General features: G+C 64.8%; 1 protein-coding gene across 3 annotated transcripts; it reads left to right on the plus strand.

Moving 5' to 3' along the window:
* The first annotated feature begins 744 nt into the window (after positions 1 to 744).
* On the plus strand, positions 745 to 17,217 carry SBK1 (SH3 domain binding kinase 1). Of its 3 annotated transcripts, none has more exons than XM_088064379.1 (4): positions 745 to 1,365; positions 13,647 to 13,868; positions 13,953 to 14,155; positions 14,688 to 17,217. In XM_088064379.1, the coding sequence occupies exons 1-4, from the start codon at positions 1,044 to 1,046 to the stop codon at positions 15,468 to 15,470; spliced, it is 1,530 nt and encodes a 509-aa protein (XP_087920505.1). In that variant the 5' UTR covers positions 745 to 1,043; the 3' UTR covers positions 15,471 to 17,217. The 3 variants fall into 3 exon arrangements, with proteins under 3 accessions (XP_087920505.1, XP_005522869.3, XP_087920504.1); XM_005522812.3 differs by having other exon boundaries at positions 1,219 to 1,365; positions 13,666 to 13,868; XM_088064378.1 differs by lacking the exon at positions 745 to 1,365 and adding an exon at positions 8,051 to 8,946 and having other exon boundaries at positions 13,666 to 13,868.
* Positions 17,218 to 17,691: the final 474 nt, after the last annotated feature.

The following is a 17,691-nucleotide window of genomic DNA, read 5'->3' on the forward strand; positions in this document are numbered from 1 at the left end:
CTGGACATTGCCTGCAGCAATGGTTCCCTTTGGGGCAGGGACCCTCATCAAGGGGCAAAGGGACTCTGCTGTGGGGCAGGGACTCTGCTGTGGGGCAGGGACACTGCTGTGGGGCAGGGACAGTGCTGTGGGGCAGGGACAGTGCTGTGGGGCAGGGACTCTGCTGTGGGGCAGGGACAGTGCTGTGGGGCAGGGACTCTGCTGTGGGGCAGGGACTCTGCTGTGGGGCAGGGACAGTCCTGTGGGGCAGGGACACTGCTGTGGGGCAGGGACAGTCCTGTGGGGCAGGGACAGTGCTGTGGGGCAGGGACCCCCCTCACAAGGCTCCGCCGTGCTCCCGCCCCGTGCCCTGTCCCACCGTGCCCGTGCAGTGGGAAACACCCGGGGCCGGCCCCACGCCGCCTCCTCCACCCACACGGGCCACCAGGAGCCCCGGGGCCCGGCGATTTCCCCCCGAGGGTGCCGTGTCCCCTGTGGAGAGCCCGGGGATGCCGGACAGCCCCTGGGGACAGAGCCCGGGCTCCTCGCTGGGCCGCGGTGCCCCGGCCGGGCGCGGTGGCTTTGCCCGGCCTCAGCCCGTGCTGGCGAGCCCGGAGGCAGCAGCGGGCACGGGGAGGGGGCGGCTGGAGGCCGGGCAGGCGGCAATGGAGGAGTTAACTTCCATCCTCGCCGCGGGAGTCGGGAGCTATTAATACTCGCACGCTGCTTTAGCTGTCAGAGCGAGCGGCGGCTCTGCCGGTGAGAGAGAGACGCTCCACGACGGTACAACTTTCCCCCTTCTTCGGTGTGTTCGGCTGCCGGACCTTTCCAGACCTTTCCAGACCCTTCCAGACCGCGCTGGGTCCCGCCAGGACCCCACCTGCTGCCGGGAACACTTTCCCTTCACGGCGGGCGCTGTCCGGTGCCGCGGGCCTCTGAAGCACCGCGGGGCTCGGCCGGTGCCTCGGCCCGTCCTGCCGGAGCCCTGGGGCTGCCGATGCCATCCCAGGTCCCTGTTGGCACCCGCTGAGGACTGGCGGTGTCACCATGGGCCGGGCAGAGCGATGGGTGCCGGGGTGGCCCCGGGCATCGCTGGACCCGGCGTGAGGGCGACGCGGGACGCGGCACAGCCCGGAGCGGCCTCGGTGCCCGGGGAGCGGCCGGGCCCAGCCGTGTGTGCGGCTCCCCGACACCATGGCCCTGGGAGGGCCGGCCTGAGCCTCCGGCCACCGCCGGCGCTGGCGAGGAAGATGCCAAGAGCCCTCCGGCACTGCCTGCCCTGCGGTCACCCTCGCCCGGGCGCGGTGGCCACCGGAGCTGAGCGATGGATTCCTTCTGCTTCGTCTGCTTCCAGAAAGAGGAGCTGCAGCCCCTGCACCTGCACAGGTCAGAGCCGCAAGCCGGGACAGCCCCGGGGGGGACAGTGCCAAAGTTTCCTTGGGAGCCGGCGCATCCTCTCCTGGCCAGAGGAGTCCGGTGCTGTGCAGAGCACGTGTGTCCGGCCGGGATGTGCTTCCCTGGCAGCAGCTCTCCAGGGAGCCCGATGGGCATCCCGAGCCGAGCCGTGCCAGCCTCAGCGGTGCTGCTGTGCCTGGCCAGCAGCATGTTGCACCCACTGCCTCCCGGAGCCATCCCAGAACCATCCCCGATCCACCCGGAGCCGTCCCACCCACCCCGGCTCACCGGAGCAGGGTCCCTGGGCAGTGCCTGCTCCTCCCTGCCCGGCTGGTGCCGGGGGCCCAGTGCAGCTGGGGGTCCCCAAGGAGAGCCACGAGGCTCCCCGAGGCCTGTCCCCCCGGGCAGCAGCACCGGCACTCGCCTCCCCCTTCCCCGAAATCTCCTCTCCCACCGGCGCTGCTGACAGCCAGGGGGAAGGTGGCGGTGCCGGAATTAGCCGGGCAGCCGGCAGGATGCGAGGTGTGAGTGCTGGCACATGTTGTGCCCAACTGCTCCTCCGTGGCACCGAGCCACTGCCGAGCTCCTGGCCCACGCTGCCAGCCCCGGGCACAGCCCCTGCCCGCTCCAGCCAGGAGCTCTCCAGGCACTGGCTGTCCCCAGAGAGGTCTGGGGGAGCCTCAGGGCCATCAGCTGGATCAATCTATGCAGTCTGTCCTTCCTGCCGGGTTGCAGGAAGCTGTAGGATTTGTTTTGGTGTAAATCATGAGTTTATAGAGCCTCAGTTCCCGTGAGTCAGTGCCTAGGTGGGGGAACAGAGGTACCGGGGGTCGAGAGGGCCCAGGTGTGGGTGCTGCTGGCTGGGGGGGTGCACAGAATTCCCAGGGCTGCTGTCCCACAGCCCAACTCGGGCTCGGAGCTGACCAGAGGCATCCAGCCCTTGTCAGGCCACAGGTGGCATGAGTTTGGCATCCTCAGCCAGGGAGGGAGCAGCCGGGGTGGCAGTGTGGTGGCCCATGGTCCCGCAGGGTGACTGCAGGGACGGCGAGGGACGGACACCCATGGCTTGTGCCCTTCTCCCTGTCCTGCCCTGCTTCAAGGTGGGCTGCACTGGGGGGGTGGGGGGGTGTTCGGTCCCTGAACACTGCCCTGGTTGTCACCAGCTTGTCCCTGAGTCTTCTCCATCCCGTGGGGACACAGCTGCCATCGCCTGTCACCTCCAGCACAGCCCCACCGGGCTGGGCTCCCCGGGCTGACAGGAGGCGCTGCCAGAGGCGCTCCCTGTCCTGGCACCGCCCCGGCGCTGGTCCTGCCCCTGTGCCGGGGGCAGTGCGGTGGGTGCTGTGCCAGTGTGTCTGTCCCCCATGTCTGTCCCCACTTGTTTATGTTTGTCCTCCCGTGTCTGTCCCCACGTCTCTTCCCAGTGTCTCTCCCCTCTGTTTGTCCCCTTGTGTCTGTCCTCACGTCCTCTTTTCTGTCTGTCCTCTTTTCCCCGTGTCAGTGCCCGTCCCCCGTGTCTGTCTGTCCCCCCGTGTCTGTCTGTCCCCCGTGTCTGTCTGTCCCCCGTGTCTGTCTGTCCCCCCGTGTCTGTCTGTCCCCCCGTGTCTCTCCCCCCATGTCTGTCTGCCCCCCGTGTCTGTCTGTCCCCCCATGTCTGTCCCCCGTGTCTGTCCCTGTCCCCCCGTCTGTCCCCGTCTCCCCGTGCCCATCCCCGCAGCCTCTAGATGGTGCCAGGAGAACGGGCAGCGAGCGGAGGCGGCGGGCGGTGCCGGCTGCTCTTGGGGTACCGCGGTACCGGGGGGCCAGGGCGGGCCCCGCGCTCCCCCCGTGCCCCCAGTTCAGTCCCTCCTTCCCCTGGAAGAAACCCGTTCTGCTTCTTCTGCCAAGCAGCGCATCCCAAAGAACCCCGGCTGTCCCGTTCGGTCCCAGGGGCTGGACAGCCCTCGCTGTGCTCCAGGGCCAGCACCATTCCCGAGATCCCGACTGCTGCCGCCGCTGCCCAGCCCTGCCCGGGGGATCCATCCCTTCGGCCGCTGTTCCCCGCCCGCCTGCTCGGTCCTTGCTAGCCCCGGGACCGGCTCCGGGCCGGGGTCAGCGCCCCGAGGGTCGCAGACAGGGGCTCGGTGTGTGCCCATCCCCAGCGGGGCTGTCCCCGGCTGCGGCCCCTCCCTGACCTTGGGAGCAGCCCCTGTGAATCTCGTCCCGGCTGTCCCCGGTGGGATGGCAGCAGGAACACGGGGGGACACCGAGCTGGGGGGCTCTGAGTCCCTCGCTCCCCCCGCGCTCCGGGAACCAGCTCCCACCACCTCCTTTCCCCTGGGAATCCTCGTGGATGAGCTCTGTCCCCAGGGCCTCAGGGGACACCCGACACGAGTGGTGCCCCCCGGGCTGGGGGCGGAGGGTGCTGGCCCCGCAGGAGCTCCCCGGGAGGAGCGGGTCCTCTCCGCCCGTGCTGCCGTTCCCGGCGTGCTCCGCTCCCGCTTTCCCTCCCTCCTTCCCTCCGCTGCCGCTTCCCAGCATCCCCGCAGCATCCCCGGCAGCTTTGGCTCCTGTCACCGGAGCGCGGCAGGCGCGGGTGGCCGTGGGACCCCGGCCCCGTGCGGGGCTCAGCCCCTCGGCTCCCGCTCTGACCGAGCGATGGCAAAGGGACAAAGCGACCTTCTCGCTGAATTCCGAGGGGACTTGGCACGCTGGGAATATTTTGGGCTTTCCAGGTCATTTCCCGCTGCCCACCCTGTCCAAGCACATCCCACGGCACGAGCCGGATATTCCGCAAATCCCAAGGGTGCTCATGATCCCTCGGGGAGGCGGGGGCTCTTCGCACGGTTTGGGATTGCATGAGGTGATAAACATATTTGATCTGGCTCCTTTCATCTCGTTAATCTTAATTAGTTATTAATATTCCGGGAGTGCTTTGAAGACCACGAGCTCAGTGCGAGCGCTCCCTGGTACAACTGGTGTTACTATGGCTCAGCTCAGGTGTCACCCACGCACCACCGAGGGGCAGGGACACCCCAGAGGGACCTGACGGGCCCCACGCAGCCCCACGGAACCCCCCGGAGTCACATGGAGCCTCGCTGAGCCCCACAGAGGCCTGGCAAGCTCTGAGGAGCCCCATGGAGCCCCAGAGATCCTTATGGAGCCCCACAGATCCCCACAGAGCCACGTGGACTCCCACAGAAACTCAAGGAGCCCTGCTCAGCCCCACGGAGCCCCACACAGCCCCACTGAGTTCCACAGAGCCCCGTGGAGTCCCAAAGAGCCTTGCTGAGCCCTACAAAGCCCCATGAAGATCTGCTGAACCCCACGGAGTCCCATGGAGCCCTGATAAGCCCCACAGAGCCCCATGGAGTCCCACAGAGCCTCACAAAGCCCTGCCAAGCCCCACAGAGCCCCACAGAGCCCTGTCAAGCCCCAAAGAGCCCCACAAAGCCCTGTCTAGCCCCACAGAGCCCCAGGAAGCCCTGCCAGGCCCAGCTGGTGCCAGTGCCAGCTCAGCCCTGTGTGCCCAGGGCACAGCAGCAGGACGGTGGCACTGGGAGCTGACCCCCACGTGTGGCACTGTCCCTGCAGCCCCCTCCATGGTCCCTGGGCTGGTCCCCGGGCAGCGGCACCTCCCGCCTGACCTAGAAACAGCCCCGAGCTATAAATAGGGAGAGAGATGACAGCGAGCTCGGAGGAGCCGCTCGGAGCGCCGCGAGCGGGAGGCTGCGGGAGCCAGGATGGCACCGCAAGGACAGGCAGGGGACACGGGGGGAGAGGAGCCTCGGGAAGGGGCCAGCTGGAGCCACCCCATCCCCAGCAGCTCTGCCTTTCCCCGGCCCGTGTCTGCTGCTGCGGTGACCCAGAGAGCAGCCCGGCTCTGCCCATCTCCTACAGCTTTCCTCTTTCGCACACCTTCACTCCTCAGGCGCTCTCCTGCCCTGTGCCAGCTCTGTCCCGAGCACCGGCAGCCCCAGGCAGCCCAGCCCGGCTGGCCGGGTCACTGCGCTCCAGCATTTCTCCTCCCAGTGCCATTCCGATGCTTCCACCCCGGGGGGAATCATCCATACTTGGATCATCCCAGCCGCAGGAGCCGGGAGCTGTGGCAGGAGCCGGCGAGCGGAGCGGGATGGAGGGGCCGGTCCCGGGAGCCTCAGCCGCTCCTCCCGGGCCCTGCCCGGGGCTGGCGGTGCTCAGCTGGAAGAAGAGGGTGACGGTGGCACAGCCGATGCCGGCACAAATTAAAGCGGAGTGTCGGAGTGTGATTCAGCCTCTTGCCTTGAAGTCATTCATGAAAAGACTTAATTGGGCTGCATCCTGAGCGGAGCAGAGCCATCAGTGAGTCAGTGCCGATGGCTCCCCGGCCCTCCCCGGTGTGTGGGGCCTCAGGGGGCAGTGGGACGGCCCCGGTCTCAGCGGAGAGGGCACAGCTGATGTGGGGGAACAGTCCGTTCTCCCCCTCGCAGCGTGGGGCAGCCCCACGACTGTGGGTCCCTTTAAAGTGACATCACGGGAGGAAAAGGAGCTGGCACCCAGCTGAGAAACAAAGAAGTCCCAAAGCAAATCCTGGCCCGTGTTAAACACCCCTGCTTGGCCTTGGTGTGCACAGAAGGAAATCCGGGAAGAAGAGGTGTGTCCAGGGATGCTCCAAGAGGGAGCACAGTGCCAACCCCTTGCCTTCCTCTGGGAGCCCAGAGCAGCTGTGGCTGCCCCTGGACCCCTGGACATGTCCAAGGCCGTGTTGGATGGGGTTTGGAGCAGCCTGGGATAGTGGAAGGTGTCCCATGGCAGGGCTTGGAACGAGATGATCCTGAAGGTCCCTTCTAACCCAAACCATTCCCTGACCCAGGCTGGGCATCACCCACACCACGGGGGCATCACCTGTGCCAAAGGAGAGGGAACAGAGTCTGGGAGAGCTCAAGGACAGCAGGGCCCAGGGAAGCACCGGGCAGCAGGACACGGTCCTGTGCTTTTGGCACAGTGCTGGTGATGCCCAAGCTCCAAGCTTGGGCTGTCGGGTCCCTGTGTGGGGTAGGGTGTGAAACCTCCCCCTGCGGAGCACCGCTCCCATCCCCATTGTCCCCAGCGCCGCGGTCTGCTCCGAGCCGAACCCGCGGTACCGGAGCTCCGCACCCGGCGGGGAGGGGGCGGCTCAGCCCCGACCCCCCTTTCCTGGGCTGTTCCCGCACCGACAGCCCCCGGCTACATCGAGGGGGGAGGGCGGGGACATCAGCGCCCCGCATCCCGAATCGCTCATTCCGCATCCCCCCATCCCCGCGGGGCCGGCGGCGGAGCCCCCCCGCTCCCCCCGCTCCCCCCGCTCCTCCCGCTCCTCCCGTTCCTCCCGCTCCCCGCTCCCTCCCCGGGGCGGTGCCGGTGCCGGTGCGGGCGGAGCGCGGCGCGGGGCGGGCGCTGCCGGGGGGTTGCGGGGGGCGCCGCGCTCCGCTCCCTCCGCTCCCTCCGCTCCCTCCGCTCCCTCCGCTCCTCCGGCGGCGGCGGGGCCGCGGCATGAGGAGCCCGGCGGGGCGGGCGGAGCGCGGCGGCGGCGGCGGCGGCGGCGGCGGCGGCTCCTCTCCCGCCGGGGACGGGGCGCGGCGGCGGCTCGCCCCTCCGGTAAGGCGGCGGTGCGGGGTTGGGGTGCGGGGATGAGGATACTGGGATGAGGATACTGGGATGGGGGTGCGGGGGGCGCTGCCCGCCCAGTACCGAGGCCGCCCTTTGTTTGCCCGCACGGCGCGGGGAGGGGATAAAACCCCCATCCCGGTAGAAGCGGCGCTCCGGGATGAATGGAGCGGGGTGGGCACCGCGAGGTGCGGGCGCTGTCCCCGGGATCGGCCGCCCCCCCGCCCCGGGTCCCTCCTGCGGCCGGTGGCACCTGCGCCCCGGGCGGCCCCGGTACGGCGGGGGAGCGAGGGGGAGGGACGGGGACGGAGGGGTGTGGGTGACACCGAGCGGTGCTGCGGCCGCGGGGCTGGTCCCTGGGGGCTCTCGGCGGGTTTGGGGGCGTCTGGAAGGGTGCGCTGAGCTGGAAGACAGCTGGGAACAGGGGAAGGGGAGAGCAGAAAGAGGTGGCCTCGAGGGCAGCTCAGGCCGTGTCCTCTCATTGTGTCCCCTTGTGTCCCCTCATCACCTCCTCATTTCATCTCCCCTTGTTTCCCCTCATGTTCCCTCACCTCTCCTTGTCTTCCCTCACCAGCTTCCTGTCTTCCCTATTATCCCCCCTCATGTCCTCTTGTCATCTCCCCTCATGCCCCGTCCATCATCTCCCCTGGTTTCCCCTCATTGTCTCTCCTCATCGTGTCCTCTCTTGTCCCCTCGTCATCTCCCCGTGTCATCTTCTCTCGTCATCTCGCCTCCCTTCATCACTTCACCTTCCTTGTGTCCCCTCATCACCTCCCCTATCTCCCCTCTCACCTCCCCTGCTGTCCCCTGCTGTCCCCTGGCCGCGGGGCCTCCATCCCACCCCGGCGTCTCCCCGGCTGCAGCGGGGAAGGGGGAGCGTGACCCACTTTCCTCCAGGTCCGGCCTCGCTGCCGCCGTGGCCGCGGGCGGGCGATGCCAGCCGGGAGCCCCAGCCCAGCTCGGGGACCGGGGACAGGGTGGCTCTGCCTCGGCACCCCTCTGTCCTGGACCCACGGGGAGGCAGAGGTCAGGGCCGGGTGTCCGTGTGCCAAGCCCCCGACCCCTCCGGTGTCGCCGTGTCACCGAGCCCTGCCCGGGAGAGCATCCTCCCCCCCGGGAGCATCCCAGCCGGCGGGAGGCTGAGCTGGGGGCGATGCTCGGGCTGCACGGGGCACGTAAAGCCCCTTGCAGCGGAGTCAGGGCTGGGTTTTGTGGCAGAGGGACGTGTCCCTGTTGTCGCCGGGAGCGAGCGGGGCCGAGGCCGGCTGGCCCTGCCGTGGGGTCGGGCAGGTGCCGCTCGGGGCGTTTTTCTTTGCAGATCCCAACCGTGCGGTGCAGCCGGCGCTGGCGGAAGAGTTTTGGGAGGGAGATGATGACAGGCTGATGAAACCAATCAAACAATGAAGTAATCATAAATCCCCGGTGCTGGCGGCGAAGGCGGGAGGAGCTGCAGGCTGGAGGAGCTGAGGTCCTAACGAAGCCATCCTGCTCGGCAGCAAAAACCCCGGGAGGCCGAAGCACTGAAAGGAATACAAGGTCCTGTCATCGGGGCTGATGGACAGAGACAGCCCCGTGTGGATGAAGGCAGGGAAAATCCTTCTGGCAGCTCCGGGAGAGCAGTGCGGAGGGCACAGGGAACGGTGGCAGGAAGGAGGAGTGGTGGCTCCCCGGGGAGCTGGCGGAGGAGTCCTGGCACTGCTTTGTTTGCTCTTCCCAAATTGCTCTGTGAAACCTGAATCCTGGGACCAAAGGCTGAGGAAGCTTGTCACAGGCTGCTGGCCAGGATGGGAGATGGTTCCTGCAGCGGAGGGCACCATGGATGGGTGTGACAGGGCCTGACCCTGCCCTGCAGCTGGAACATCTGCACTGGGAGAGCAGCTCCTGACTGGGAGCCCGTGCCTAGCTGGACACTCATTGGCTTTGCTGAAGACAATCCTGCTGCCGAGCGGGCTGCAAGGCAAGGAGCTGGTATGAGAATTGCTGGATAACTTGGAATTCAGTGCCAATTCAGTCCTAAACTGGGGGCACTGGGGAGTCCCGGTTGCTGCAGGTGCTTCGGTGGAGGTTTGGTGCTATTTCCGGTGGTGTCTGTGGTGCTCCAGCTTTTCCTGGTGCTGTCCTGCTGCTGTGGAGCCAGCTGGACATGGAGACCTGTCCCACCCATGGCCTCTTTGAGGTGGCTGCTCCGGCTGGGCTGCGGGATGCTGGTAGAGGGGCTGTCCCCACACCACTGCCAGCAGCCAATGTCCCCGTGCCGTGTGTGAGCAGCCACCTCCCGGACACACTCGGCTTGTCCTGAGTGGCTTTGGATGGCCCTGGGGTGGCACATGGATGCAGGAACCCTTTTCCTTGGCCTGTTTTGTTGCTTTGGGGGAGGTGGGAGGTGGCCTGGCCGGAGGCTGGCTGGCCATGGTGGGTGCCGGTGGCTCCGAGCCCCAGTGAGATTCCCGTCCTCCCCCCACAGCCACGTTGTCCTCGTTAGGCCAAGGTGCCTTTGCGAGCCCTCCCTGGGCTCCAGCGTGCCACAGCCCCCGGGAAGCACAGCTCATATCTGGTTTGTGGGTCCCAGTGGCACGGAAGAGAGGAGAGGATGTCCCTGGAATGGGGTCAGGCAGGAACGGAGGTGGCAGGGGCTGGAATCGGAGTGGGGCGCTGGGAGGCAGCGGCTCAGCGTGGGGGTCCCTCGTTCCAGTGACACCAGGGTGGTGCTGGCATGTGGAGAACTGCGAGAGGGGATGGCTCTGGCAGGGCCCAGGGTGTGACTTTGCTGGCTCAGTGTGTGGTTTAGGGGAAACAGGGCTGTTTTGGAAGCTGTTTGGGGTGTGGAGGGTGTGCCATCCCCTCCTGAGGGATGCCCAGGCCTCCAGCCTGCTGGCCTTGGGTGGGAGTCGGTGTTACCTGCTCATAACTGAGGGTTTGGGGATGGAAATGGGGAAATCAAAGCTCTGCCAAGTGCAGGGACAGAGCAGCGTGGGCCTGTGCACATCCCACTGCTGCATTTCACATTTCTCCCCTCTTTAAAGAGGAATCTGGGTCTTGCAGAGCTCCTGCCCTGCATAGATTTTCCCTTCATCTTCCCAATTCCTTACCCCAGAACAGCCCACGGTGCGAGTCCCAGCCCCTGGTGCTCAACCGTACATCAGGCTCAGCCCAAACCCTTTTCCTGTAACCTCCTGCAATAACCGGATTGTTTTTCCGTCAGTCTCTGATGTGGCCAGAGGGTTTTTTTTCCCCCTTTTTCCCTCTTAATTTCCAAGCAGCCGCTGATCCAGCAGCCTCCTCTGCGGGAGCCTGGGGCAACTCTCCCGGGCGGCCTCTGCTCCTCTCAATGAGCTCCTAATGAGTTTGCAATTAGTTATGGGCAGAGCCGATGTGCCCAGGGCTGGATCCAGAGCAGGACAAAGCATCCCCCAGCAGGGAACGGAGCTGGGGCAGGATTGTCGGTGCCAGGCTCGGCTCCCTGCTGGATGCTGGGCTGTGGATACGGGATGATGTCCTGCCGGGATCTGCTCCACCGTGCTGGGGATGGAGCCGGGAGGTTTGGGAAGAGGAGCGGCAGCTGCCGACGGGAGACGAGTGGCTGCCTATAAATACCTGCCAGGGAGCAAGGAAGAGGTGGGTGGATTATCCTCCTCACTCAATGAGATAAACGGTTCTGAAGCTTAAACACAGAACAATTTTAGTCTGAATAGTAGGAGAAATGGCTCAGGATGCGGAGATGACGGCAGGAACCGCCTGTGGTGAGCGGCAGGTCCCGGGGCCACGTGGCAGCAGCTTCGCTGCCTCTGTCACTCCCGGGATCTTGAACCCTTGGGGGGCTTTGCCAGGACTCGGCCGGGATGAGCATCCTTCCTCCCTGCTTGGGAAAGCTCCTTCAGGAACACCTGAAACTGGAGAGGGTGCGTTTGGCTTCCTTCAGACGCGGTGCTGACTCCTCTTTTGGGAGTTTTGGGGTGGGAGAGGAGCTGGGCTCTGGGAAAAGGCTCCGTTCTGCCTCTGGAGTGACCCGACCCGGCGTGTGGGCGCACAGGTGATCCTTGGCGTGACTGGCCTGGCTGCAGAAGGATGTGGGACCAAGCCGGTGGCATCTCCTGCCGCTCTGGCACCGCCATCCCTCCGTGTCCCGCCATTCCCGCATCCCTGCCGTCCCCGGGAGTGCACGGAGCTGGAAGAGAGCTCTCGCTGCCTCCTGCTGCCGCCCCGCTTCGCTGCTCACATCAAACCCAACATGTTTTCAAAAGTCTTTCAATTTTTAATGAAAACTTCTGTGTTTACGCTTTCCCTGGCCTTGGCGCGTCGGTATTTCGGTCGCCGCCGCTGTTTGGTTTCTCCTGGGATTGCTGGTGGCCCCGTGTTGCCGATAGCCCTGACGAGGGTTGTTGTTGGGAGCCGGCACTGCGGCAGGATCCCGGCACATCCCAATCCCTGGCAGCACATCCCGGTGCCAGCTGTGCCAGCCCACGCCGCAACACGGGACCTGACTCGGCGGGATCCCTGCTTCCCGTGGACGTTCCTCGGTTGCTGGTTGGGAAGGAGACACCTGGAAACCCCAACAGGCTGAGCCAAGGGGAAGAGCAAACAGCCCTTGAGTTGGAGAGCACTTCCACAAGCTGCCAGTCCTCCCTCTCCTCTCTCCCATCCAACCAGCGGGGTTCTTCCTCAAACCCAACCTTCCCAACTCGAATAATTGCATTTCAAAGCCGGTTAATTAAGGGATATTGATGAGTGCAATCGTAAATCCAAGCGTAGCCGGAATTCTTCGTGCAGGATGCTGGGGGCTGTTCTCAGTCCTGCCTCCAGCGAGCTGCTGCTGATCCACCTCCACCTCCAGCACCCAGACGCTGAGATGGTGCTCCTCTGCCAGGGGGCCAATGAAACACTATGGAGATGAGCTGCTTCGGAGATCTTATGAGTCAAACTGTTACATTTTTGGAACATCATGATGTTGAAGTTCCTTTTCTATTTTTTCCCCAACTTCCCAGGGAAAAAACATAACTATAATAAGTGAAAAAGCTGAGCTTTGGTTTGGGATGACAGGCAGCTCGGTGGGGGGAAGGAAGGAAGGAAGGGAGGAAGGAAGGAAGGAGGGAGAAGTTGGAGATCTGACTCAGCCTTATTGGGAAGGGGCTGGGAGGATCCTTCTGTGATCCTGACCGTGGGGTGCTGGAGGTGCTTTGTGGGGTGTCTGGCACCATTTGGGGTGGCTCTCACAGCCCCTGCATGGGGCTCAGTCCATGGGCACCACCTGGGCTCTCTCTGTCCATCCTCATCCACCTGCAGCCACCGAGTGCCGTCCCCACGTCCCTGGCTGCCTGGGGTTTGTGCTTCTGCCGTGACAGAGGGTGAGGCAGTGCCCTGAAGACATCAGAGGAGATGCTGGAGTGGTTTCACTGCTGTGGTGGTGTGATGGGTGATTCCAATCTTGGATCTTCTTGTGGGAATGGTCAGAGGAGAAAACCATCCATGATTTGTTGGGAGTGAGGAGTGTTTGTCCATGTGCTGCTGGCTGGGCTGGCCTCTGCTCTGCTTTGCTGAGATCCCACCGGGAATGCTGCATCCAGCTCTTGGTCCCCAGCACAGGAAAGACATGGAAATGTTGGAGCAAGTCCAGAGGAGGCCACAATGATGATTATTGGGATGGAACACCTCTGCTGTGAGGAAAAGATGAGAGAATTTGGATTGTTCAGCCTGGAAAAGAGAAGACTCTGGAAGACCTTAAAGACCATTTCAGTGCCTCAAGGGGCTTCAGGAGAGCTGGAGAAGGACTTGGGACAAGGGATGGAGGAACAGGACACAGGGAATGGCTTCCACTGCCAGAGGGCAGGGATGGATGGGATATTGGGAAAGAATTGTTCCCTGGGAGGGTGGGCAGGCCCTGGCACAGGGTGCCCAGAGAAGCTGTGGCTGTCCCTGGATCCCTGGGAGTGCCCAAGGCCAGGCTGGACAGGGCTTGGAGCAGCCTGGGACAGTGGAAGGTCTCCCTGCCCATGGAACGACATTGGCTTTAAGGTCCCTTCCAACCCCAAAGCAGTCTGGGATTCTGGGATTCTCCACAGCAGTGTTTGGCACCCTGGCTGGCGAAGGCCAGGAGTTGGTGCTGGGGGATGTGAGGGATGTGAGGGAGGGATTTGCTGCAGAGCCATCGTGTCACACTGGTCCCTGTGCATAGTCCTGGTTCCACTGGCTGGGGCGAGGCTCAGCCTGAGGGGGCTCCCTGCTGGAGACAGGGCTGGCTCTTGGGGTCCCCACTGGGGACACAGCAGCAGAGGGGACCCCCAAAGGGCCTTAGCTCCTGTCCTGCAGGGTGGCTGTGAACACACCAGGCCTGAGAAAATGTGTCTGTGTGTGTGTCCCTGTTTGATCCATGTGTGTCCTTGTGTGTGTCCCTGTCTCCTGTCCCTGTCTCTGCCATGCCTGGAGCCCTCCCTTTGCCCCCAAACATCCACACAGCTGCAGCCCCTGCAGAGGCTGGAGCATCCCCTCCAGAGCCATTGGCTTGGTGGTCCCTGGGAACAGAGAGGTGACACCCGCTGGGGGCTGCTCAGCACCACCCTGGCAGCCCAATCCCCCTTTGCAAGGAGCCATGGCTGCAGCCCTGGGGATGGGATGGGATGGGATGGGACAGGATGGGATGGGACACAATGGCTCTGCAGCCCCCATGGAAGCAGCGCCACCTCTGCCTTGCAGCACAACCATGAGCGCGGGCTCGATTGAGCAGGAGCCGTCGCGCAAGCTGGGCTGCTGCGGGGTGCCCCTCATCACCGAGGACATGCAGTCCCTGGCCATCCGCACCCTCTCGGGCACCGACATCACCAAGCACTATGACCTCATCCGAGAGCTCGGCAAGGGCACCTACGGCAAGGTGGACCTGGTGTCCCACAAAAGCACAGGTGAGGGGAGCGGGGCGGGTGCTGGCAGTGGGGTGCCCAGTCTGTCCCAGCCGAGGGCTCACCCCTGTCCCCTGCCCTCCACAGGCACCAAGATGGCCCTGAAGTTCGTCAACAAGAGCAAGACGAAGCTGAAGAACTTCTTGCGGGAATTCAGCATCACCAACACGCTCTCCTCCAGCCCCTTCATCATCAAGGTCTTTGACGTGGTCTTCGAGACCGAGGACTGCTACGTCTTCGCTCAGGAGTACGCCCCCGGCGGGGACCTCTTCGACATCATCCCGCCTCAGGTGGGACCCCGGCACCTCCCATGGGAGCCTCTGGGGGCTCTGGGGGTTCAGGGGGTGCTGGGCTTTGTGCCCATGTGGGAGGGGGTGCAGGTGCAGGGACTGGGCACCCCTATCCAGGCTGGGCTTGACCACAAACTCCTCCAAAAAAGTGTGGGACCCATCGCCCATGCCCTGGGTGGCCTAATATCCATCACCTATCCCTAGGATGGCCTGAGACCCATCACCCTTCTCCTGGGGAAACTGTGGCTGCCCCATCCCTGCAACTGTCCAGGGCCAGGCTGGACGGGGCTTGGAGCAGCCTGGGACAGTGGAAGGTGTCCCTGCCCAGGATGATGCTTAAGGTCCTTTCCAACCCAAACCGTCCAATGGGGAGCCTGAGACCCACCACCATCCCTTGGGTGGGCCAGGACCCACCACCACCCCCTGCCTCAGAGCACCCAGATAAAAGCACCACGTCCATCAGACCACAGAGATGGGGGTGCCCGGGCTGGGTGGGACCCACAGCAGGTGGCTGATGCCGTGTCCCCCGCAGGTGGGGCTCCCCGAGGAGCTGGTGAAGCGCTGCGTGCAGCAGCTGGGCCTGGCCCTCGACTACATGCACAGCAAGAGCCTGGTGCACCGGGACATCAAACCGGAGAACGTGCTGCTCTTCGACCGCGACTGCCGCCGCGTCAAACTGGCCGACTTCGGCATGACCCGCAAGGTGGGCTGCCGGGTCAAGCGCATCAGCGGCACCATCCCCTACACGGCGCCCGAGGTGTGCCAGGCCGGCCGCGCCGAGGGCTTCGCCGTGGACACCAGCATCGACGTCTGGGCTTTTGGGGTGCTCATCTTCTGCGTCCTCACCGGGAACTTCCCCTGGGAGGCGGCGGTGGCGTCCGACGCCTTCTTCGAGGAGTTTGTGCGGTGGCAGAAGGGGCGGCTGGCGGGGCTGCCCTCGCAGTGGCGGCGTTTCACGGACAGCGCCCTGCGCATGTTCCAGCGCCTGCTGGCCCTCGACCCCGAGAAGCGCTGCCCCGTCAAGGAGGTTTTCTACTTCATCAAGTGCGACCTCATGGCCGAGGTGCGGTGCCGGCCCTCCTACCGCTCCCGCAAGCACGCCAGGGACAAGCTCCCGGCCGGGCCCCACTGCCACGAGGCCGCCGGCTCCTGCACCCCCGCCCCGCTCAAGAGGACCGTCCTGACCGAGGGCAGCGGAGCGCGCGGCTCCGAGCCCGGCGCAGCCGCCCCGGGCACGGCGGGCAGGACAGACGGACGGCAGGACAAGGGCAAGGGGCAGATGGTCCTGGCCACAGCAATAGAGATCTGCGTGTGACGGCGGAGCGTGGCGGCTGCGCGACCCGCCCCGTCCCCCCTCCCCGGACAGGGATGGGGGGAGTACGTCGTGGTGGTGGTGGTGGAACGAGCCGGGACCGGGCTCTGGGTTTCCCAAAGGAAAAAAACAAAGGAAAAGAAACACAACCGAAGAGGAAAAGGACAGAACTGGTTGCGCTCTGTAGCGCCGAGGATGCCGATCCCCCAGTGGCCGGAGCCCAGCCGAGGGCACCGCTCGCTGCTGGGGACGCTGGGGGCACCCGCAGCCCTGCCACGGCTGTGCTGCCCCCTCCAAGGCTCCCCCCAGGGTGGCACGGGGAGGGGTGTCCCAGTACGGGGAGGAAGAGTCAGGGGGCAGTGGGTGGCGGGTGACCCACTGGCTCTGCCCCCACCCCGTGCCTGGACCCTGTCAGGGGGAGAGGGAAGGCCGATGACCCTGCACCGTGGAGGAGGCCTTTGGGGAGGTTTGGGTGGGTGGTGATTTTCCCTCTTCCACTGGTCCCTGCCGCCCTGCTGGGGACTGGGAGGGGATGGGGAGGTGGGTGACGGGGAGCCGGGGTTTGCCGGCAGCCCCGGACCCCCGGCAGCCCCGGCTGCCTCCCTGCCGTGGGAGGTGCTGGCAGCCACTGATGTAGCAAGTGTCCCTGTCTGTGTGTCGTTGTGTGTCCCAGCCGCTGCCACTGGCAGTGCCCCCGCCCTGCCCCACCCGGCTCAGGCCCTGCCGGAGGGATGGGTCCCCTGTGGCCGGAGCAGCGCTCCGGGCTGTGCCCAGCGGTGCCACCATCCAGCAGGTTGGATGCTCGGGGCCGGGCCGGCATCCCCGCGGCCCCTGTGCACTCTTTGTACCCAGGGACTGGAGGAGGTGGCAGCGGTGCCCCCCAGGCTGCCCTGCACAGCCCGGGAGCAGGGGAGGGAGCTCCTCCCGTGGGCCCGCCCGCTTCTGTGTGCTGTCCCCATCACCCCTCCTTCCCCAAACCTGTCACCCTCCCCTGGGGCTGGCGGGGAAGCGGCAGCGGGACAGACCCTGCCGGGGTTGGCTGCAGCGAGGGCGTGGTGGCAGCAGCCGCCGGTGGCCCCTTAGCGACAAGGTCCTGGGGTGTGTGTGGAGGTCACACCTTCCCTCCTGGATTTGGGCACCCAGCAGAGCGGGTGGGGAAGCTGTGGGGGCACCCCAAGGCAGGAGCACCCTGCAGGGGGGTTCGGGCTTCCCTCCCATGGGGTGGGTGCCGTGGGGCCACCCCGGTGCCCCAATTCCCCACAAAGGGCTATAAACGCTTTCCAGCAGCAGCAGCAGCAGCAGTTTACAGAGCAGGGGCCGCCCCCCGCCCCCGCCGTGCCCCGTCCCTGGCACCCCCGGGCCCGGCGTTAGACGTAGCATTGCCCCACGTAGAGAGCTAGGCACCGGTTTTACTCCTCTTTGCCTTAGGTCCCTCGATGTCCTCGATCTTTCGTGCAATAATGTAGATAAGGGATCCCGGCCGCCCTCGGTGGCACCGCCCGGGGTGGGTCCCAGAGGGTGCCCGGTGTGATTTCTGTCCCCGTCGAGGTCGCTGTGTCCGTAGGTTGTCAGGTTTTTATTTCCAGTTCCCTCAGCTGTCGGGTTTCGGACCTTCTTCCCGTAGGAGAGGCTGTAGTGTCACAGATGTTACCTCAGTTTGTCACTGTTGAAAAGGATTTAAAAAAAAAAACACAACTGAAACCATAAAAAAATAACAAAATACATAGATATAAAAGCAACAAAAAATTTCTCAATGGCGGTGAAGACTTTTTTTTTTTTATTAAATAAAGAAAACGTGAAGCTGCTTGTGCAGGGGTGGAGGGCACAGCCTGTGTTCTGCCGTGACCTCAGGAGTGGCTGTCCCTCCACTCGGACCCTGTCACCAAGGGCCGGGAGGGAGGGCAGGGATGTGGGGAGCAGCACCCATGGGTGGGGGGCACCCAGCGGTGCAGCCCCCTCCCGACAGCCACGGCCGCCTTGAATGCGAAATGTATTCCAGCCACGTCCTCAGGCTAATTTCAATTTCCTGGTAATTATGCAAATGAATGTGGATTTAATTAAGGGCAGATTTCATTAAAGTCTTCTTGGGGAAATGAGAACAGGGTGGGGGAGAGCGGGGAGGAGGAGGAGGCGGTGGCAGGGAAGCAGAGATGAAGGCAGCGCCTGCCCCGGAAGATAAATGGCCACGGGGGATGCGGAGGGGATGGAGGGGATCCTTTGGGAG

Source organism: Pseudopodoces humilis, chromosome 18 (genome assembly GCF_049639895.1).
Source record: "Pseudopodoces humilis isolate 2021_Gansu_Grassland_sample_001 chromosome 18, ASM4963989v1, whole genome shotgun sequence".
Lineage (NCBI taxonomy): Eukaryota > Metazoa > Chordata > Aves > Passeriformes > Paridae > Pseudopodoces > Pseudopodoces humilis.

What these genes read in the sequence shown, in the direction of transcription:
- SBK1 (XM_088064379.1), top strand. Translation starts at nt 1,044, where the DNA reads ATGGGTGCCGGGGTGGCCCCGGGCATCGCTGGACCCGGCGTGAGGGCG. An exon ending in CAGCCCCTGCACCTGCACAG is followed by an intron (nt 1,366 to 13,646) that starts GTCAGAGCCGCA and finishes CCATGGAAGCAG; the next exon opens with CGCCACCTCTGCCTTGCAGC. An exon ending in TCGACATCATCCCGCCTCAG is followed by an intron (nt 14,156 to 14,687) that starts GTGGGACCCCGG and finishes TGTCCCCCGCAG; the next exon opens with GTGGGGCTCCCCGAGGAGCT.